This window comes from Mauremys reevesii, linkage group 1 (genome assembly GCF_016161935.1).
Source record: "Mauremys reevesii isolate NIE-2019 linkage group 1, ASM1616193v1, whole genome shotgun sequence".
NCBI lineage: Eukaryota > Metazoa > Chordata > Testudines > Geoemydidae > Mauremys > Mauremys reevesii.
In genome coordinates this window covers 99,649,926-99,673,198 of record NC_052623.1, presented here as the reverse complement: position 1 = coordinate 99,673,198, position 23,273 = coordinate 99,649,926, and the positions used below count along the sequence as shown (strand labels likewise).

The 23,273-nt window shown below is 40.9% G+C and overlaps 1 protein-coding gene across 3 annotated transcripts in view; it reads left to right on the top strand.

Annotated features, from left to right (window-relative positions):
• The window catches only part of ABCC4 (ATP binding cassette subfamily C member 4), a 269,468-nt gene that overhangs the window by 209,259 nt on the left and 36,936 nt on the right, over nucleotides 1–23,273 (top strand). For 2 of the 3 annotated variants that reach the window (XM_039519351.1, XM_039519350.1), the window contains 6 exons: nucleotides 2,590–2,700; nucleotides 4,085–4,185; nucleotides 5,116–5,307; nucleotides 12,951–13,106; nucleotides 22,076–22,165; nucleotides 22,611–22,783. In XM_039519351.1, coding sequence (XP_039375285.1) covers nucleotides 2,590–2,700; nucleotides 4,085–4,185; nucleotides 5,116–5,307; nucleotides 12,951–13,106; nucleotides 22,076–22,165; nucleotides 22,611–22,783 — 823 coding nt within the window. Of the gene's footprint in view, nucleotides 1–2,589; nucleotides 2,701–4,084; nucleotides 4,186–5,115; nucleotides 5,308–12,950; nucleotides 13,107–13,824; nucleotides 13,952–22,075; nucleotides 22,166–22,610; nucleotides 22,784–23,273 lie in introns of those variants that run through there. The other variant, XM_039519352.1, reaches the window with a different exon arrangement.

Genomic DNA, 23,273 nt, shown 5'->3' with positions numbered 1-23,273 from the left:
TAAATTTTATAGTTGTTTCTTCTGTCTTTCTGGATTTGTAGAATACACTTTGGACTCTAGAATAGTTTGAGAGATCCAAGCATGCATCATATCAATATTTAAGATAAACATTTTAAAGTGCACCTCTACCCCGATATAACGCTGTCCTCGGGAGGCAAAAAATCTTACTGCGTTATAGGTGAAACCGTGTTATATTGAACTTGCTTTGATCCACCGGAGTCCGCAGCCCCGCCGTCACGGAGCACTGCTTTACCGTGTTTATATCCGAATTCGTGTTATATCGGGTTGTGTTATATAGGGGTAGAGGTATATACCCAATAATTATATTTAAAGTATCATTCTCCACCAAGTTCCCATATTGCATAATATTTTAAGGCAAAACAAGTTATACTTAGCAATATTTAATATTATTCAGGTGGAACACTAAGGATGTGTCCACACTAAAAAATTAAATTGCCCTATATTAGATCAGCTTACAGCCACTGTAGTAATGACTACCATGGTGCATGTCCACACTACTCTCCTTGGTTGGCAGTGCATATCTCAACAGGAGCGCTTCCACTGACCTAAGAGGGGCAATGTGGGGAGCTGAGAGTACAGTCTCTCAGCTCTGCTGGCAGATCTCTGCTGGGAGCCCTGCTGGCTGCCTGTCCCCTCGGCTCCCTGTTTCCTGCCAGGGCTTTTCACCTCCCCATTCTCCTCCAGGAGCAGGCGGGGAAGCCCGCCAGGACTTCTCACCTGTTCGTTCCCTGCCGGGAGCGGGGTCCAGATGCCCAGTTCTCCAAGGGAGCAGGGGCAGCTGGGCTCTAGCTGCCTGGCTTTCTTGTCAATTTCACAGCAAGCCATGAAATTGACAAGAGAGCTAACAGCTGATGTAAGTAACACAGTGTTTACACAGACACTGTGTCACCCTAACTACACTGACATAAGCCGTATGCCTCTTGTGGAGGTGGAGTTGTTATGTCAGTGTCGTGGGCACTTATATCAGTGGGACAAGGCTGTAGTGTGTACACGGACATAATTAGGTTGTTGGAAGGTTCCTTACATTGACCTGACTGTGTGGTGTAGACCAGTTCTAAAACTCTACAAAAATATTTAGTGTAAATTATCCTTCGGAAAAATATAAAAATCTGTTAATCTCTTATCTTTTTTGTCTGAGTACCTTTAAGAGCTCCTGGCCATGTTAAACTGTAGGATAGTTTTTATTAAAGTTTACTTGGCTGCAATATGAATATTCTGTGTGCAAAAGTAATCTGAATTATGTTTGTACAAAGTATTCTATAGTAGTTTGCCTTCTTTTTTTTTAATTGATAGATTCATAGAGTTTCAGGCAAGAAGAGACCATTTTATCGTCTAACCTGACCTCCTGTATATTACAGACCATTACATTTCACCTAGCTACCTCTGTACTGAGTCCAGAGGCTTGTGTTTGGCTAAAGTATATCCCCCAGAAAGTCATCCTGGCTTGATCTGAAGTATTTGTCTCACTTCAACTTTCAACCATTGATTCTTGTTATGCCTTTCTCTACTAGAACACCGCCATGTAGTACATGCAGGTACTTATACACTGTAATAAAGTCACTTCTCAATCTTCTTTTTGATAAACTAAACAGATTGACCTCTCTGTCTCTTGCAGAAAAGCATTTTCTCCAGAACTCCAAATAATTTGTGACTTTTTTCTGCACCTCCAGTTTTTTAGTATATTTTGAAAATGTGGACATCTGAGCTGTACATAGTATTAAGTATCAGTCTCGCCAATGCCTTATACACAGAAGTAAAATTGCCTCCCTATTTCTACTTACTACTGCCCTGCTTATACATCCAAGGAGCGCATAGCCCTTGTGCCACAGCATCGCACTGAAAGCTCATGTTAAGTTGCTTGACCACTATGACACCTAAATCCTTTTCAGAGTAACTGTTTTCCAGAACACAGGCCCCCAGTCTGTTGGTATGGCCTGCATTCCTTTTTCCAAGACACGTAACTTTAAATTTGGCTATATGAACAGGCCCAGATTACAAAGCGATACAGAATTCTACCTTATGCCTATTTGATTTCTGTTATTGGCCCTAAATTTGAATACTTTAATTTTCATTATACAGACTATGCTGCTTTCTTCTGTGATTTATATCATATAACTTCCACTGTCCAGTAATACTAAATTCTGTGAAGCATATTGGGATATACTTTATCTAAATGTTATATGAAAGAAAATTGCAATGGTATTTTACGTAGCGTACTAGGCATCTGATCCAAAGTCCATTGAAGTCAATTAGAGTCTTTTTGTTGGCTTCACTGGGCTATAAATCAGGTCCTAGCGTCTTTTATTTCTGTTCCGACTCCTGTTTGATATACTAGTCTCAGATGTGTTAAACAGTGTGAAAACACTGAAAGCTGGCTAGCACTAGCTAGGAAAATAGGGCATCATCATCATCAACACATGCAAACTCTCTCCAAGAGAGTGATATTTTTGCAGCTTATAGAATTAGTCCATGCTGATGTTATATTACTGTCTTATGGGAGTCAATATAGAACTGATTTTTTCCCAATAACTTATTGTTCTTCTTATAACTTTTAAAAAAACTTTTTAGAGGCTTGGTTTCTGTTTTTGACTACCTCCCGATGGTTTGCTGTGCGGCTGGATGCCATCTGTGCCATCTTTGTTATAGTGGTTGCCTTTGGTTCCCTGCTTCTCGCAAAGAGTAAGTGCAGATGCTAGGAATGTTAATGCTATAATTACAATTTATAGCAATACCTTTATTCTTTTTCAGAGTTTACTTTCTCTAATTGTTTAAGGATTGCAATTAAGTAAAATGTTTCTTTCTATATCCTGGTCTGTCCCTCAGTCCAAGACATTCCTGTAAGTACTGGAGACAGTTCAGACTTCTCAGGGCTCAAGGGCTTGGCCATGAACCTAACATCCTTTCTCCAGATTATCTCCTCCGTGTGTTGCAGGCAAGCTTGCAATTCTACAATCTTGCCTTTACTATTGAAATACTAGCTTTTAAAGCTGTCTTTGGGACAACAACATTTGTTTCCCTTCTTGTCATGGCAGACTAGGCCAAACAGAGCAGGCTGAAAATTCAGGGATGCAGCTCAAATGTCTTGGGTTCAGGGAGAGGCCAATCCCGGAAAGAGAGATTGCATTATAAGAAGTTTTATATTCATTGTCATTCTCATGCTGTTGTTTTATATGATCTTCCCAAGATGTAATTACGGTAGATGTTCTAAAACTAGATAGTCTTCTAAAATACAAAGGAAGTAATTATCTTGGACATGAAATTTGGGTGCTAATTTGCTGTTCTTTGTTTTCTTTATTTTTCCTTTAGATAATATATATAGAGACCTATATACATTGCATTATAGAGAAGATTTCCAGCGAGGTTTCAAGTTACTAGACTTGAAGACAAATCAAAACACTGGGTTTGATTCGTCTCTCCAATCAGTATAAGGAGTAGCTTTTGTGAAGTCAGTGGAGTTATGCTGATGTAAAATGGCTATAGTGAGAGGAGAATCGGGTCCCATATTAGGGCCAAATCCTGTTTAGTTTATTCACACAAGCTGACTTGTTGAGTGTAATGAGTCTGTCCATGCGAGTAGGGTGAGCAGAAGTTTGCCCTTCAAAAACTTCTTGTCTGCTCTTACAGTGCTTTGCACCCATTTGTACCAGTACATAGTTTGTGTAAATGCTAGCAATGTGTTTTATGCTCACTGTGTACAGGTTTAGGAGCCTGATCCAACTCCCTTTGAAATTAATTGAAAGATTCTCAAGTGCTTAACTGAATAGCGATGACCCTAAAGTTGTGCTTAAGAGATTAGTTGATTCTGGGCTTTTTTTTTTTTTTTTTAAGACAAGGTGCCTGGCAATGGAGAACCAGGACCTTATTTTCAAACACAAATATAGTTTTAGAAAGCTTACAAAAGTAATGTGACAAGATAGACCTTTTCCACAGAGCTACTGTTTAAACTGGTGTGACCGAGAGCCAATCTGGCTTACCACTTCAGTGGCATATTAGTTTGAAAAAGGAGTTAAGTAGAGTTTTGTGTCATTATATAGATGTGATTTTTCTCCTCCTCGCCCTACAGCTCTGGATGCAGGACAGGTTGGCTTGGCATTGTCCTATGCAATCACGCTCATGGGAATGTTCCAGTGGGGAGTTAGGCAAAGTGCTGAAGTTGAAAATCTGGTAATATTAATTTGCTCAACTTTGTATTTTTCACATCTCTTTGCTGTTAAGTGACATGAAATACATTTGAAGCGTTCTCTTTGCATTAATTGAATTTTAAAGACCCTGTACCCCATGGCCAAAACTGAACTGCCTCCCATATTTGCAGGAAGAGAGAGGCAGCCCCAATGTCTCAAATTTGGGGAGGGGTTAGTTCTGTTAGTTAGTTAGTCTTTTCCATTTAGAATCCCATAAAATCTCAGTTATCAATAAATCTTGCTGCCTCTTTGATATTTGTGTGTCCATGGATATGAAAAAAAATTCTGCTAGCTATCTAGCCAATACTGTAGCAACCAGTATGCTGATTTGTCTCTACTGCTGAAATATAGATATTCATTCCAAGCGCATAATAACCTTAGCCAGAGCTGCAAGGGACAAGCTCATTGGTGAAACCCCAGAGATTGTGGTGGCTCAGTACACACATAATAATGATAAACTTATCAATGATATTACTAATAGGCTGGATCTTCCTGTAGCTCAGATGTAAGTCTGATCTCTAGTACTACTCCCATAGATGACCAGCAGAAAGACAACCTATCATGTAGAAAATAAGGCTCCAGTCCTGCAAAGCACTTAAGCATATGAGTAATCCCATTGACCTCAAATTAATGCTCACATTGACTCAATTTAACATGCTTTAAAATTAAGTACATGCTTAAATGTTATGCTTGATCGGGACCTATATTAGGAGGTAAGACTTGCATTCCTATTTAATAAAAATAGGACAGTACCATGATTCGTCCTCTCTCTCTCTCTCTCTCTCTCTCTCTCTCTCTCTCATATATGATTGAAAGAAAATTTCTGGTGTCATTTTGTAGCTTTTTTTATAATCAGAATGTTACCCAAAATATAAAAGAGTTTGAGTTTGTTGCTTGTGTGACTTTTTTCTAGATGATCTCAGTAGAAAGAGTAATGGAATACACAGAACTTGAAAAGGAAGCTCCTTGGGAGTCCAACAAACGTCCACCAGCTGAATGGCCAAGCCAAGGAGTGATAGCTTTTGAAAATGTTAACTTCACTTACAGCTTAGATGGACCCTTGGTGTTGAGGCACTTGTCTGTTCTAATTAAATCAAAAGAAAAGGTATGCATTGCATGCTTACTTCAAATATACACAACATTTTCGTTAAGGGGGTAATACCTTATGGTCTCTTTTTTTTTTTTTTTCCAACTCTATACAGTGCTATAAAATATACCAGGGTGGCCAAACTGTGGCGTGTGAGCTGCATGCATCTCTTTTTTATAGTTAAAGTGCAGCTTGTGGAGTCCCCTACACGCCCCCATTCTCTGCCTATCAGACTGGGGCGGAAAGCTCAAGGCTTCTGCCCTGCAGTGGGGTGGTGGGGCTCAGGGCTTCTGCCAGAGACGACTGGTGCCGGCTGAGAGTGGGGGGCACAATTTAAAGGTTTAAACAGCTTGAGTCACACCCCCAGGTGTACCCCCCTATTGCCCTCAGGGGCCCCTTCCTGCAGCTCCCCTGTGTTAGTTCTACATGAAGAGGCAGCAGCAAGCAGCTGGGAGCTTCAGGGAGGGGCTGCTGCTTTAGCTCTGCAGGAAGAGGCAGCAGCAAAAGCAGCGGCTCTCCCAGCTGCTTGCCACTGCCTCTCCACATGGCTGCAACTTCCAGCTTGCCAGCTCCAGGAACTGACCAAGTGGGGGGGGGGGGCCCGTGACCCCCCCCCCCTGCATCGCCTGTGGCTTCTGCCAGCAGGAAGGGGGCTCGAGCCCCGGCAAGCACTTCCCACAGGGCTGAAGCCCTGAGACCCCCACTCCCTGCCAGGCTGAAGCCCTGAGCTCCAGCAGGCGTGCCCCGGCTCTCGAACTTCTGAAGATTCTCATATGCAGCTCAGAGGGTCAGTAAGTTTGGCCACCCCTGAAATATACTATCCTTAGAAAATGAGGCCTGTATTTAAAAATAAAATAAAATAAAGTAATTATATTACTCATATTTACTAAAGGATAAAGTATGTTTACTTACTATAAGTTATGCAGTAATGTTTGGTAATATGCATGGTTATGAGTAAATAACCTACTTAAGAACTTGGGAAACTCGGGACTTTGTGAATGCCTATTGCATAAACTCCAAAAACAAACACCACTTAGATTGTATGGTCTTCAGGGCAGGGACTTTCTCTTTGTTATATGTTTGTAAATGGGAGAATCACACTTTGCTTGAGAGCATTTTCTGTCTCTGCCACTGAGAAGACAAAGCTGCTCTAAAGATACCAACAGTTTGTATCCATTAGGGGAAAAAAGGTCAAGGATGGATTCAGTTTAACTAACTTGTGTTAGCTAACTGCATGTGACCTTTTCCCTAGTTTAGAGACAGGTTTAATACCTTTTCCATCAGCACTGGTCTTGAGAAGCAAAACTATTAGGAAGCTAAGTATGGATGGGAAAGAGGGGAGATAAGTAGAGCTGTACAAAGGGACGCTGAGCATCCACTAAAGGAACACAAAAGGGGCAAGGAGAGGCAACACAAAAGGTGGACAGTGACAATACAAAATAAAGGAGGGTATACGTGTGCGCGCACACATAATCCCAGAATGGGGGAGATATACCTACCTCATAGAGCTGGAAGGGACCCCAAAAGTTCATCGAGTCCAGCCCCCTGCCTTCACTAGCAGGACCAACTACTGATTTTTGCCCCAGATCCCTGGGTTTAGCAGGCCAATGCTCAAACCACTGAGCTATCCCTCCCTCCTAATATATGGAGATATACCGATCTCATAGAACTGAAGGGGACCAGTCATCAAGTCCAGCCCCCTGCCTTCACTAGCAGGACCAACTACTGATTTTTGCCCCAGATCCCTGGGTTTAGCAGGCCAATGCTCAAACCACTGAGCTATCCCTCCCTCCTAATATATGGAGATATACCGATCTCATAGAACTGAAGGGGACCAGTCATCAAGTCCAGTCCCCTGCCTTCACTAGCAGGACCAAGTACAATTTTGTTGTTGGTTTTTTTTTGGCCCCAGATCCCTAAATGGCCCCCTCAAGGACTGAACTCACAACCCTGGGTTTAGCAGGCCAATGCTCAAACAACTGAGCTAAGGGGGAAAAAAGTCAATTTCATAATTTTAGGATTGTGGAGATTTTACTTCAGTTCCTTTTGGCAACTTATCCAATTAACTATCAGCATTAATTAGATTGTTAGCCAAAAGAAACAGAAATAAAAACCCTCTCTCTGAAAACTTTTGACTCTTCTCCCTTTGCCCCATCATCTCAATTTAAACCGTCTCAATTGAAAGAGTGTGATAGGGCAAGTTTCCCCCATAGAGCAAATGAAATTAGAGCCCTGCAGTGTTAATTCGTGTTTTGCCACATTTCAAATACAGGTATACGTTTTTTGATTAAGAAATCTTCCCTGGGAGGTTGGCTCAGTTCTATACAATTGTTGCCCTGGCTTAATTTGTAACACGCACTTCCATTCAGCCCCAACCACCTTTCCATTCCTCAAGTGAATCATTTTCATAACAAGCATGTTACAAGAATTCAGCCCTTCTATCCTGTACAAAGATGATTTCATGGACAAAGGTAAGTGGGAGTTGAGGGCAAGGAGTTTACAAAGTGTAGTAAAAAAGCTGTTTATCTTCTCTGTACTTTTCTTGCCTTTGGGCCAGCTCTGTAGCAGTTATAATAAGCCACTCTAGTGTAATAGTGAATAAGAAGATTTAAATTTCATGGCAAGAAATAGAAATAAAATAAAAGAACAGAAATAAGAGAGGTACCCAGACAGTGGCTAAACGCTTGTTGCTTTTTTGATCTGAGTGATTGTGCTGTGGGTTTGTCATCCTAAAGTAAGTTTGCCCAGTTTGAAACTCCTGCAGCTCTGGAGAGAGATTGCTTTCCTTTTTAGAAGCTGCTGTTTTTGATAATGCATCACATGGTATGACAGTAGGCCATCACCACTATAATGTGTAAAATAATAGGTTTTCAGGTATCTGCCCCTGTTCCCTGGATTCTAGTAAAAGGGAAGCATTTCTTGAAAACCTAGAAGTTGCTAACATTTCAGGCCATGTCTCTGCTACAGGAGTTACTGTGGTACAGCTATGGCACCAAAGCTATGCTGCTGCAATCCCATAGTGTAGACGCAGATGACAGTGATGGAAGGGTTTTTTCCGTCACTGTAGGAATGCCATCTCCCTGAGTGATGGTTGCTAGGTCAATGAAAGCATTCTTCTATCAACCTAGCTGCCTCTACAGTGGGGGTTAGGTTGACATAGCTACGATGCACAGGATTTTTCAGTCCACCTGGCTTAAGGTTTAAATATAGACTAGGCCAAAGTATTTTATCACTGTCCTCTAAGGCTTCAAACAACATTTAACACCTAATGTAGATGAAGACTATGTCTGTCTACACTATGGAAGCTTCTTGGAGCATCTAGTCCTGGAACCCACAAGAGGAGAGGCAATTCTTGATTTAGTCCTAAGTGAAGCACAGAATCTGGTCCAAGAGGTGAATATAGCTGAACCGATTGGTAATACTGACCATAACATAATAAAATTTAACATCCCTGTTGTGGGGAAAACACCAAAGCAGTCCACCACTGTAGCATTTAATTTCAGAAAGGGGAACTAGACAAAAGTGAGGAAGTTAGTTAAACAGAAATTAAAAGGTACAGTGCCAAAAGTGAAATCCCTGCAAGCTCCTTCAGCGGGAGCCCTGGCTGAAGCCCTGAAGCCCTGGCAAGTTCCCTGAGCCCCAGCAGGCAAGCCCCACCACCCTGCTCTGGGGCTGATCCCCCAAGCCTTGACAGGTGCACCTAGCTCTTGAACTTCTGAAGATTATCATATGCATCTCAGAGTGTCAGTAACTTTGGCCACCCCGTCATAGAAGATACACCCAGGGCCGGCTCCAGGGGTTTGGCCGCCGCAAGCAGCCCAAAAAAAAAAAAAAAAAAAAAGCCGCGATCGCAATTGCAATCTGCGGCAATTCAGCGGGAGGTCCTTCACTCCGAGCGGGAGTGAGGGACCCTCTGTTGAATTGTCGCCGAATCCCTGAAAGTGCCGCCCCACTCCCGAGTTGCCGCCCCAAACACCTGCTTGATAAGCTGGTGCCTGGAGCCGGCCCTGGATACACCCATCAGTGGCTGTTATCCAAGATGGTCAAGGACACAACCCCATGCTCTGGATGTCCCTAAGTCGCTGATTTCCAGAAGCTGGGACTGGATGATAGGGAATGGATGCCCTGTTCTGTTAATTCCTCTGAAGGACCTGGCATTGGCCACCTTCAGAAGACAGGATACTGGGCTCGATGGTCCATTGGTCTGACCCAGTATAGCCGTTCTTATGTTTTTATGGTATAAGTTTTAAAAGAAGACCAGGCCAAAAATAGTGGTGGCTTTTAAACACAACACAGTTGTCTTTGTCAAAGCTAGATGGTAAGTGGTGTTTAAAAACACATTAACACATGTCGGTTTATACATTTGCTAAACATAAATTATTTTCTTTATCTGGATGACCTAAATCTGAGTTATGTGTTTAGTAATCAGGGACCCAATCCTGCTGACATACCCTTTTGTGTATGGAGGTAGCCATTGACTTCAGTAAGGCTGCACAAGGGCCTGCCTGCTTGGTTTCAGTTTTGCAGGAAAGATTTGATTATGATCTGTATATGGAAAAATAATGTGCCTTTTGAATAACATGATTTATAAAAGGGAATAAAATTCTGTTTACTGAGAGCCAGTTCAAATCCATGTTGATTTTAGCAGCATGTAGTCAATTTAGAGAAATCCATTTGTATTTTTGGTCAAACACTGAAAAATGCAATGCTTTCATTTGATGCCTGCCTGAAAGAGAGATATTGACAATATACAAGCAGCTTCATTTTTATTTTAAGAGTTACTTTATTTTTTATAATGTTTTTCTTCATGTTGCTAATACAGTAGTGTATATCCCTAAGGTTTTCAAAAGAAATGCTTTTGAACTCTTTCTTTTTAAAACACTTTATGTGTGTTCTCCATTTAGCTTTTTCTTTCTGATTTATCTTTTTGAAGGAAGAGGCGCTTTAGTAGAGTTTCTTCAGAAATATTTCTCATTATTTCAATTATTTTTTTCCTTTTACTTTTATACCATTCCTTTAAACAGATTTGCTAAAACTATGCTGTCTTTTAGGTAACAGTAAAATAATTATTAGCATTTGCATAGTACTTAGTGATTGTACACACCTACGTGAATCAGTTATTCAATAAAATCATAGAATTCAAAAAAGTTAGAGATAGAAAAGACATTTTAGGTTATCCAGTCCGTCTTCCAAGTTGCTTCTTCCAGTATGTTTTCTTGTGCTTAGTCTAGGGTGTTTTGTTTTTTTTAAATGCAGGTTCTGCCACTTTGCTTGGGAGCCTGTTCCATATCTTAATTTCTCTGTTACAAATTTTTTTCTGATATTCACTTTGTTTTCCTTTCCTTAATATCATTTCAGTATCTCTGTGTATCACACTACATAATTGCCCAGTTTTGTTTGGTGTTGGTACTTTTCAAATATTCTTCTGTTGTCATGTGCCTTCTTAATCACTTAGCCATGCTATACTGTACATCAGTGGTTCTCAACATTTTCAGACTACTGTACCCCTTTTGGAAGTCTGATTTGTCCTGCGTGTACCCCAAGTCTCACTTCACTTAAAAACAACTTGCTTACAAAATCAGACATAAAAATACAAAAGTGTCACAGCACACTATTACTGAAAAATTGCTTACTTTCTTATTTTTACCATATAATTATAAAATAAATCAATTGGGGTACAAATATTGTACTTACATTTCAGTGTATCATGAATATAGAGCAGTATAAACAAGCCATTATCTGTATGAAATTTTAGTTTGTACTGACTTTGCTAGTGCTTTTTATGTAGCCTGTTGTAAAACTAGACAACTATCTAGATGAGTTGATGTACCCCCTAGAAGACCTCTCCTTACCCCTGGTTGAGAACCACTGCTGTTCATATATAACTCCTTTATCTTTTCTCATAAATCAGTATCTCCAGTCCATGGTAATTTTTCTTGCTCATCTCTGAAATCCCTCCAGTGTTTGCCAATATATCTCTGGAAATGTGGTGCATAGAACCTCAGAGTTACAAACACTTTGAGAATGGAGGTTGTTCGTAACTCTGACTTGTTCATAACTCTGAAGAAAATGTTATGGTTGTTCTTTCAAAAATTTACAACTGAACATTGATTTAATATAGCTTTCTACTATGCAGAAGAAAAATCGTGCTTTTAACCATCTTAATTTAAATGAAACAAGCACAGAAACAGTTTCCTTGCTTTGTCAAATCTTTTTTTAAAAACCTCGCCTTTATTTTATTTTTTTAATAGTTTTTAGTAGTTTAGTTTAACACTGTACTGTACGGTATTTGCTTTTTTTTTTTTTTTTTTTTGGTCTCTGCTGCCTGATTGTGTACTTCTGATTCCAGTTGAGGTGTGTGTTGACTGGTCAGTCTGTAACTCTGGCGTTGATAACTCTGAGGTTCTACTGTAACAGGTTCTGCCAGAGTAGATCTATAAAGAGAGTTATCCCAAGCTGCGCTCTTTGAGACAGTTGATTGGGTGTACATTCCATTTTTCTAAGTAATTCTTACCTGCTTCTTGATGAAGACTGCTTTTTTGCAAAAAGCTTACTTTATTATGGCTCCTCATTGAGTTAGATCAGGGGTAGGCAACCTGTGGCACACATGCCAAAGGCGGCACGCGAGCTGATTTTCAGTGGCACTCACACTGCCTGGGTTCTGGCCACCGGTCCAGGGGGCTCTGCATTTTAATTGAATTTTAAATGAAGTTTCTTAAGCATTTTAAAAACCTTATTTACTTTACATACAACAATAGTTTAGTTATATATTATAGACTTATAGAAAGAGACCTTCTAAAAAGGTTAAAATGTATTACTGGCATGCAAAACCTTAAATCAGAGTGAATAAATGAAGACTCGGCACACCGCTTCTGAAAGGTTGCCTACCTCTGAGTTAGATACTATTCAACTTGAGTAAGGTCATCAGAATCTGACTCAAAATTGTCTCAGGTGCTGCTAGTAATGCTTGTTTAATGCTAATAATGTCCATAGGCAGATCTCAAAGTGCTTTACGAAGGAGTCAAGTATCAGAGGGGTAGCCGTGTTAGTCTGGATCTGTAAACAGCAACAAAGAGTCCTGTGGCACCTTATAGACTAACAGATGTATTGGAGCATAAGCTTTCGTGGGTGAGAATACCCAATTTGTCAGATGCATGCTTATGCTCCAATACATCTGTTAGTCTATAAGGTGTCACGGGACTCTTTATTGCTGTTTACAAAGGCGTGTTAGTGTCATTGTTCCCTTTTTACAGATGGAGAAATTGAGGCACAGGGAGGTGACGTGACTAGTGCAAGGTCACCCAACAGGCTAATAGCAGAGCTGAAAATGAAACGCAGGACTCCTAAGAACCAGTCCGGTGCTCTATCTACTTGGCGACATTGCCTCTCATTTAAGCATTCAGCAGCTCATATTAAGCGACAAACATTCATTTCACCTTTAAATGAGATGATTTAGAAAATTCTTGAAGCTTCAAATCCCATCCGACTCCAGGGTGGTGGTGTTCTTAGAGTTTACCTTTTAAAAAATAACAACAATTTTTAAGGAATTTACCTGTTGCCTTGCCTTTTAATAAATCTCGGTTTGCATTAATGGAAGAGTACTACAAATACTACGTTGGAAGCGCCTGGGGTTAATCATACTGGCTTGGTTGGTTTTGCAGGTTGGAATTGTGGGACGAACAGGAGCTGGGAAAAGCTCTTTGATAGCAGCCCTCTTTCGGTTGGCTGAACCCAAAGGACGAATTTGGATTGATAAGTACTTAACATCAGAACTGGGACTTCATGACTTGCGGAAGAAAATTTCAATCATACCTCAGGTATGAAGCTGACTTTGTCATCCACATGCATTTTCATTTTAGGGCTGTAACATTTCAAAGAACTCTGTCAAGATCATTTTTATAATCATTTTTTCTTTTTCTCCTCTATGTTTGCAGTGCTCCTAGATCCCTGAATTTCATCCTTGTCCATTTTGTAAATATTAGTTTCCCTGTTCCCCCACTGTAACCTTAGAATGGAGCTGAAATAATCACGGCTTTTTAACAACTTCATTATCTATGGATTTCTGTCATGTCAACCAATTATTTTGTGTGTGCATCTGTGATATCAATATCAGCACAATTCTAGAAACAGTTTGAACTAAGTTTGCTGGCTAACTGCTGCTGAAGAGCCAGCACAGAGCATAAAGTATATTTGCTAGAACCTAAAAATATGAGCGACTATTGTTTTCCATAATATCTCTGCAATGGATTACTAAATTGAAAACAAGAGTCTATATATTTAGTATCCAAATGATTCAGTCTGAAAGTACAGCAAAATGTCTTGATCATTTAAATCAGTCCATTCTTGTGGACTAATTCTTCAACAACTGCTAAGAGACAATAACTGAGATTGTGCTTCTCTGTAATCTGATGTATTTGAAAGAATGTGAATAAGATCACATTCTTTCCTACAGACTGCCTCTTCCATAACATATAGGATCAGCCCTTTGGGTCTGACTCTTTCCTCTTTTCTGTCCTCTTTGTGCTGCTCTGACAGGAGTGTAGGGGAGTGCAAGCAGTATGCCACCTTCCCCACCAGGAGAAGGATGCAGAGAGGGCATGGCAGGAATATGTTGCACTCCAGCAACATCCAACTGACATATGATCCCTTGGGGACTGTTCAGGACAGGAGCTGGGCAGAGAATCACAGACCTGCAATGGGTTCCCTTACTTTCACCCCTCAGCTGGACTACATGGAAAGTGGTGCAGCAGAGAATGTGTGTGTAGGGTTTTATTATTCTTCTCTTTTTTACAAATAACAAAAGCAAAGAAAGAAACCCTGCTCTCCTCTCCCACACACATACATGCTCTTGAAAGTTAGATTTGTTTGGCAGTATGTGATTTTTGTTTTTTCATGTATTTGAATTAAATTCTGAGTGAAAATTAAACACACCTTTTTTTTTTTTTTGCATTGGTGCTTTAGGCACCTAATTGACATGAATGTTTGTAATGTTTTCTTATTTTACTGGCTATATCCGTATCATAATATTATTTGGGTGTAAGCACAAAAATTAATAATAAACAATATCAATGGCCAAACAAGACTTCACAACTAAACATCTGTTTGCCCCTCAGCTCCTCTCTCCAACAACAGAGTCTTTCTAATTTTTAAGTCACTTTCCTCCTTCCTCCAGAACTGACCATACATTTCCTACCAGCTAAAATGCCAGTCTGAAGAGATGCTATTTCAGGGGTAGGCAACCCATGGCACATGTGCCAAAGGCGGCATGCAAGCTGATTTTCAGTGGCACTCAAACTTCCTGGGTCCTGGCCATTGGTCCAGGGGGGCTCTGCATTTTAATTTAATTTTAAATGAAGCTTCTTAAACATTTAAAAAACCTTGTATACTTTACTTACAACAATAGTTTAGTTATATATTATAGACGTATAGACAGAGACCGTCTAAAAACATTAAAATGTATTACCGGCACACACAACCTTAAATCAGAGTGAATAAATGAAGACTTGGCACACCGCTTCTGAAAGGTTGCTGAACCCTGTGCTATTTGCACTGCATCTTAAATATTACCATGTTCTGGCTTTGGACTACTGAAGGGATCAAACTTCAAAGCTGAAAACCTTCTCACAAAAATGTCTTGCCTATTCTCCCCGAAAAGATGAGTCTTATTGCTGACCTCTAGAGCATTCTGCATGTGGCATAGCGTGGAAGTTTTCTTTTGAACCTCCTCTGCAAAAGAGGTATAAAAAGGGGGAGATCACAAACTGGATGATGGACAGCAGCAGCAAAACCAATTGTAGCCCAACAACAGCAGTTCTTACTGTAAATCACAAAGGAGAAACAAGCCCAAGGAGTGATCCACTAGCTATGTTCCCTATGTTCAGTAATCCAGGGACACCAGTTAAGCAGCCAGTGAGTACCAGCCCTCCTCTGTCCGAGACTGGACTGGATGATGACCCTGATGCCTACCTCTGAGTAGTGACCAATGTTGTTCAGTGAGGGCAGTTGTTCTAGGCCTTCAATTTATTAACAGAAGAGGCACAAGCCATGTGTTAGGTCCCGGCTGAGGATGATGCTACCAGCTACAAAGCCATAAAGCTGCCATCCTAGACCTGATGAGGGACGTTGGAAGAAAAGTACTTGTGATGGCTCTGGAAGTAGCCCTTTTCCTCATCAAAGCAGCCACACACCTTTACCCTACAGATGACTGAAAGAGCAAGCTAAACATTGTTGCAGCAGAAGAGTTTTGTATGACCCACGTGCCTTTGGATAGCTGGGCCTATGCAGGTCACCAGATTCCTTGGGGACTCTGACCTATCCTCTGGCCATAATTCCCCTTTGAGGGGGGGACATGGCTTTAGCAGCCATGACTATAAGGTCCTCCCTCTGCAGTGCCCTATTCCTTTCATGAACACATGGACTAGGAGGTATGTGCTTTGCAGGTAGCTCATCCTATTTTTTTGGGTGATGGGAGGAAACACTTGGCTAGACACGAGTGGGATTTGTTTGGTAGATAGCATTTTAACTGTTAATTTCCAGCTTCCATTCTGTTTTGTTTAATAACGTTGGATCCAGAAGCCTTTTACCATATTGATGTCTGTTTGTTGGTCCATGGTGAAGAAATCAAGGTAGCACTCACTTAATGTACTGGTTTATATGTTTATATTCTATTATCTCTCTTTTAAAAAATAACTGTGAATGTAATAAGAAGGGTAACAAGCAATGGCTCTTTAATGCCTCTCTTCGTCACCTGGCTTTCTTTTTTCTTTCTTGAGAATAGAAGCCAAACAGAAAGAGGTAGGTATGCTGTTACTAGCAAAGAAATACAATTGGATTGCAGCCTAATGTGGGCCGTCTTTTGTTTCTGCATACTGGAGGTTTCATTAATGCACAGTGGTGCTACTCAGTGGAGTTAGTGACCTTTTTCTATTTAAAGAGGACTTTACATAGACTTAAATTCTTTCTCTTTTGTTTGTGCACAATGTTCTTTTCTCCCGAAAATGGATGATGATCAGTTCATTCAAGGGCTACAGGGTTTTGAGAACTTTAACTACAAGTATTTCAGGTGATTTCCACATTTGGATATCTGATCCCTGGTGAACAAAATATAACATTAGAGATGGAAAACTGCTAATCAAATGCTGTCTCCACACCTTGAGCACTCATAATTAATTGTATGTGTTATTCATGCAGAAGTTTCCTGACCTGAGCATAACATTATTTTAATAAAGTAAAATGTTGTTATTTTTATCTTGCTAGTTATATAGAAGGTTTTTGTCATGGTCCCCAGGGGTTTTAAGTGTCTGAAAGTTAGCAACTAGGGTTTCTCTTCCAGATAAAGAGAGGTTTGTTTTCTACTAAGTATATGCAGAGGTCTAAGACCAAGGAATGACTGTAATCATTTTGGAGGGTGGGGGAATAATTATACTATAATAAACATTTTGTACTATATTACTAATATTTGTATAAGTAATAAAAATAGCTATGTAACATGGAACAACAGTTTGTAGCTGCAATCCTCAGCATTCTCTGGGAAAACTATGTAGTCTAGCTGTAGGCGTTCAGTAAAATATATTGTGTAGCATGCTAACTGAGTCACTGTCCAGAGAGTGGTGAGAAACAAGACTGAAGTTTTCTTAAATGTGAATTTAAATATCTACCCACAGAAATAAAAATGTGCTTAGGTTTCTAATTGCTTGCTTGGATGGAGCTGTTTGAAGGTTGTGTCTGTCTGTAAATATTATCTGTTACCCTGACTGCAAGCATTTTTACAACAATTATTTACAGGTTTGGCTTATTAACTTCCTCTCATAAAACAGGTTATTTTAAATACTAATCTGTGTCAGAAGTGATAATTAAAAATTATCCTTATCTGCTTGTTGCAATGCATGTTTGCTTTTAGGACAACTTATAATAGTTATGAACATTTTATAAATTCAATTTCTTATTTTGCCAACCTATAAAAATAGATTGAAATGGGAAATTATCTTAACAATACCTTCAAAACATCTCAAATAACTTATTAAAATGTGTATTGTTAAACAAATTACTTGCAGTGGTGTTTTTTGAAGAAAAATGTTTCCTCAACCATTCTATTAAACCCCTTTGCTAATTCAACAGGTTTTTATTTAAGTTTCCTGATGCAACAAATACTTTCAAATACTTGGAACATTACAAGAAAATAAAAAGAAAACAAACACATTATCTTTTTACATTTATTGTACCACATTCTGCCATCATCAATACCTTCATAATACTCTAGGAATGGTTTAAAAATTAACACATCATCATAAAATATTTAGGTCCAAATTCTACCCAAATTTTCTTTACCCTCCTTTAGGTCCATGGACACCGGTAGGGTTACATGGGGTCTTCATCAAGGGAGGATTTAACCTTTAAGATATGTGATGTCTTTTTTTAAAAAATCATACGATATAAACGTTTACTCTTTTTGAAAAAAAATTGTAGATTTAAGAATCTCTGGTAACAAATCAGATATTTCACAGTCCTCAACAGCATTATGATGATTTTTTTGGCTTGGATTACCTTGTTTATGACACCAAGAATTACTGACATCCTAACATTTCCTCCAGTCCATGGTTCTCAGACTGTGCCATCTCCGCTTGAATATCAGCAGTATTCAGGGCTGTTTTTAGAGAATTCTGGGGCAAAATCATGTCCCTCTTGCTTTTGTTGACTTGAAAATCAGTTTGTGGCATTGGGCTAAAGCATTGGGCATTGGGCTAAAGCTCAGTGGTTCAGCGCTCTCCCGCTTTTGTTGCCTTAACCTTTTGATTTCCTTCGAGGCCTTTGAGTAGGAACAAACTTATTTCCTGGTCTTTTCATTCTCTCACACTACTTCTTCGCTTCAGAGCATGGAGGTCTTTGCCTTCTGGGTCTTCCAGTGTAGTGCTTCCCTGCCAGGTCCCTCTACCTCTCCTCTTCATGGCAGAACTGCCCAGAAGACACCAACCAGAGACCAAGCAGTGTTGATCTAATGAGGCAGTTCTGTTTAGCAGCTCAGGAGAGCTTGGCCATGCCTGTCCACAGTTTATGGACAGTTTATGCTCTGCCAAGGAGAGAGGCTCTGAGTTGGACTAGTTTGAGAGGGTCTGCCTCCCATTAAGCCACAATATATTCCACACTGAGAGAGAGAACACAGAAAGGAAGGAGTCACAGGAGGAGGAGTCCAGGCACCCTACTCCTGCTCCAGGAGTAAATCTATCAAATGCAACCCCTCTCCAACCAGGAATAGTCCAACCCAGAAGAGTCCTGCCACAAGTCTTTAAATAGGACACTTCTCATTAGGGAAGGGACAGGCATCCTTTCCAGCTTCCCTTTCCCTCCAAGTTGAGGCCAGGGAATTTTAGAGAGATACCCTAGGCATTTCTTCTCTTGGATGAGGTTCCAGAGCATAACAACTTCTTTGCAAAGGCTGTCTCTATCCCAAGGAGCACAAAAGAGCACACCTATCCCACCAGTGACTTAACAGTGATTTTAGACACCCACACAGAGGCTAAAAAAGGAAGAATGAAAATCTAGAAGATATGGGTCCCCCTCACCAGATTCCAGTTCCAGCTCATCAACTGATGCGGGGTGCTAGAACATGACAATCAAAACAAGATGCGGGGTGGGTGTTGAACCCCATTTGCTCACTAACTCCATAGGCAGAAAAGTGGGGTGGCCACAACTGAAATCCAAGAGCAGAAAACCCCAAGGTTGATCAGTCTTCAGACTGCAGATCAGAGGCTGCCTTTCCCCTATGTAATGAAGGAAGGAATAGGAACACTTTTACAAGGCAAAATGTTTTAGAAAACAAGCTACAGTATTTTAGTAAATTCAGGAACCAAGGATGTCATCACTTTCCTGCCTGAGGTCTGTGAAGTGGTAGCAGCCCTAACCCAGGGTATGTTTAGTCCCTCCGTAGAATAGACCAATAGTATATCCTGGCTGTCTTCAGAGGGGGCATTAGGATGCTAGCAGCAGATCTGGGATTCCTACTGCCCCAGCTGGGAAAATAGGCCATAATCCTCCTCCTCCTCCTCCCTCTTTGATTCCCTCCACTGGCTCATTGTATTTCACTGTATCAAGTTCAAGCTTCATAACCTCCCCTCAAGACTCTTTACAACTCTTCCCTCCTTAGTCATTTGCGCATTCTTATCACCCCCATACCCTGTGCTCTGCCAATTATGTCGTCCTTTAATGCCCATTTGTCTGCTTCTACAAATATCTCCAGACTTTATTCCACATTGTCCGTAATATAGAAGTCCCTCCCTGAACTAATCTATACTTCTGCTCCTTTTCTGCTATGACACCTACAGATGCCATAGCATGGTAACCATGGAGCCCGTTTAGCCTTTTTTCACTGTCACCATATGTGTACTGGATGCTGCTGACAGACGTGGTACTGCAGTGCTACACAGCAGCATTCATTTGCCTTTGCAAGGTAGCAGAGACAGTTACCAGCTCTATTGCACCGTTTGCTGCTTTGGAAATTGGCGATGATGGTTACCAGTCATCTTGTACTGTCTGCTGCTGTCATGGGTGCTCCTGGCTGGCCTTGCTGAGGTCGGCCGGGGGCGCATGGACAAAAATGGGAATGACTTCCCAGGTCATTCCCTTCTTTATGTTTTGTCTAAAAATAGAGTCAGTCCTGCCTAGAATATGGGCCAAGTCTACTAGAGAACCAGAGAGCACAGCCGCTCTGGGTCAGAGTCCCAGATATCCCGCAGAAATGATGAGCTGCATGCCATTCTAGGGGGTTCCCCTGCAACAACCCCACCCGTTGCTTCCTTCCTCCAACAACCCTCCTGGGTACCGTGGCAGTTATCCCCCCATTTGTGTGATGAAGTAATAAAGAATGCAGGAATAAGAAACACTGACTTTTTAGTGAGATAAAATGAGGAGGAGGCAGCCTCCAGCTGCTATGATATTCCAGGAGGACATCTCCATTACTCATTAAAGGGTGGGGAGGAGAGGAGCACAGCCTTCCACTGCTATGATAGTCCAGAATTTCCATTAGACATGAAAGGGGAGGGCGAGAGGAGCTTAGCCTCCAGCTGCTACGATGAGGACGGTTACCAGCCCTATTGCACCATCTGCCATGACTGAATCTCCAGGACACAAAGCTTAAAGAAGGGAATGGCCGGGAGTCATTCCCATTTTTGCCCAGGCGCCCCCGGCTGACCTCACCGAGGCCAGCCAGAAGCACTCACAGGATGATGACGAGGACGGCTATCAGTCATATTGTACCGTACCGTCTGCCACCGGGGAGGGGAGGGGAGAGGATGCTGCTGTTTAGTGCTGCAGCACCCCGTCTACCAGCAGCATCCAGTAGACATACGGTGACATTGAAAAGAGGCGAGAAACGATTTTTCCCCTTTTCTTTGAGGGGTAGTGGTGGTAAATTGACGACATATTCCCTGAACCACTGGCGACAATGTTTTTGACCCTTCAGGCATTGGGAGCTCAGCCAAGAATGCAAATGCTTTTCGGAGACTGCAGGAACTGTGGGATAGCTCGAGTCCTCAGTCTCCCCTCCCTCCCTCCATGAGCATCCATTTGATTCTTTGGCTTTCCATTACGCTTGTCACACACCATTGTGTTGAGTCCCTGCTGTGGCCTCTGTCTATCATAGCCTGGAGATTTTTTCAAATGCTTTGGCATTTCATCTTCTGGAACGGAGCTCTGATAGAACAGATTTGTCTCCTCATACAGCGATCAGATCCAGTATCTCCCATACAGTCCATGCTGGAGCTCTTTTTGTATTTGGGACTGCATGGCCACCCGTGCTGATCAGCGTTCCACACTGGGCAAACAGGAAATGAAATTCAAAAGTTCACGGGGCTTTTCCTGTCTACCTGGCCAGTGCATCCGAGTTCAGATTGCTTTCTCGAGCGGTCACAATGGTGCACTGTGGGATACCGCCCGGAGGCCAATACCGTCGAATTGCGGCCACACTAACCCTAATCCGACATGGCAATACCGATTTCAGCGCTACTCCCCTCGTCGGGGAGGAGTACAGAAATCGGTTTTAAGAGCCCTTTATATCGATATAAAGGGCTTCGTTGTGTGGACGGGTGCAGGGTTAAATCGGTTTAATGCTGCTAAATTCGGTATAAATGCGTAGTGTAGACCAGGCCTCAGATTCTTTAATGTTAAACTTGGAGGGTTTCTCCAGACTGAAATAAAACAAAAATCCCAACACCTTGTATTCTACCTCTTGAGCCACTTGAGTCTTCTCCTCTGTCTGTGCCTTATGTAGGTAGGGAGCAGAGTTTCAAAAGCACCCAAGTATCCTAGGAATGTAAGTGCGTTGAGTTGATCATCATCTTGTTGTTGCTTGTTTCCGCTAACAGTGTCAGTGGATTTAATTGCCTAGCTTGTAAATATACTATAAAGTGTTGTGGTGTCAAAAGTAGCACAGATATGCCAGTTCAAGTACAGACAGAATAAATTGTTGCATATATTTCGATTCTGTCAAAATACCTATATTTGTTTCATCTGTTTTATTAAATATCTTCATGAAGGCTTGTTATGCATTTATCTTATTTTTTCTTCAACATGCCCCTAGTACACCTCTGAGTTTTCTTTTCTTTTATTACTTCTGTGATATGAAAAGAATCACAACCATTTTTTTCCTTGCATTGTACTAGGGATCATTTGTTGTTGTACTACGTGTATGTGCCATGCGTGCTTCAAATCAGCTTTATTGTGTTTAAATTCTGTGTTGCAGTATGAAAACTAAGTGTATATAAAAAGTAAAATGTAATGTTGCATTGGTTTGCAGGAGCCCGTTCTGTTCACTGGAACTATGAGAAAAAACTTAGATCCTTTCAATGAATACACTGATGAAGAGCTGTGGAATGTCTTGGAAGAGGTAATGCCAAATATCTGATCATTTGTATCTAATGTTCACATATAACATAACATTATTCATAGTGTTTATACATATTAGGTTTGATTTGGTTTTGTTGGATTCAGTAAGGATATGGCTGACAGAAGAAAGGAAAACAATTGTGGAGTGTGTAAATATATATAAATGTCTCTCTATATAACATTGACCTGATGGATGTTGCATTAATATTTTTTATCATTCAGGATGCAGGTTTGATATATTTTGATTAATTAAAAATAGATTTTTAAACAGTTTTAGACTCAACTGTAGAATTGAATTACATAGTGTATGGATATGAGTATGAAATGTAAATCTTACATGCTTATTGTTGTGTAAAGCATAACAAAAAATAGGCAACCTAATCACAACAACAACATTTTGTTTAGAAGTGAGTTACTCATCCTACAGTGCATTGGCATACCTACAGGTGCAACTGAAGGAGGCTGTGGAAGAACTTCCTGATAAAATGGAGACACAGTTGGCAGAATCTGGATCTAATTTTAGCGTTGGTCAGAGACAGCTTGTGTGCCTTGCCAGGGCAATTCTCAAAAAAAATCAAATTCTGATTATTGACGAAGCAACAGCAAATGTGGACGCAAGGTAAAACATCAAAGGCCATAGTAAAATGAATTATCCTGTTTGTACACGGTTGGTGTAACACAGAGGTGAACTGAGAAGCTTCATATCTTGTGTAGCCTGTGCTGGGGTTTGTGTTTTCATGAAACGCTGACGGCATCACTAATGCTTAATCAGAGCAGGCAAACCAAACACTGTACGTGGCTTAAGGGGTTCGATCATGAAAGCTCCCCTGAATGCATCCTGAGAGGGGATAGATACAGGCTCTGTCCTTGGAAAGAGAAAAATATCCTTGATTTCTGTGCGTAAATTAACATTTGAAGCTATTTACCCTGCAGCAGCCATGGATAAAAGATTCCTTTTGGAAATGCAGATCAGCACTGTCAAGATAACCTCTTAGAGAGACAGAATGGATGAGGCAATATCTTTTATTGGACCAACTTCTGTTGGTGTCTCTCTAGTATCTTAGGCCTGACACAGCTACACTGCAAACGAAAGTTAATCTCTTGAGAGA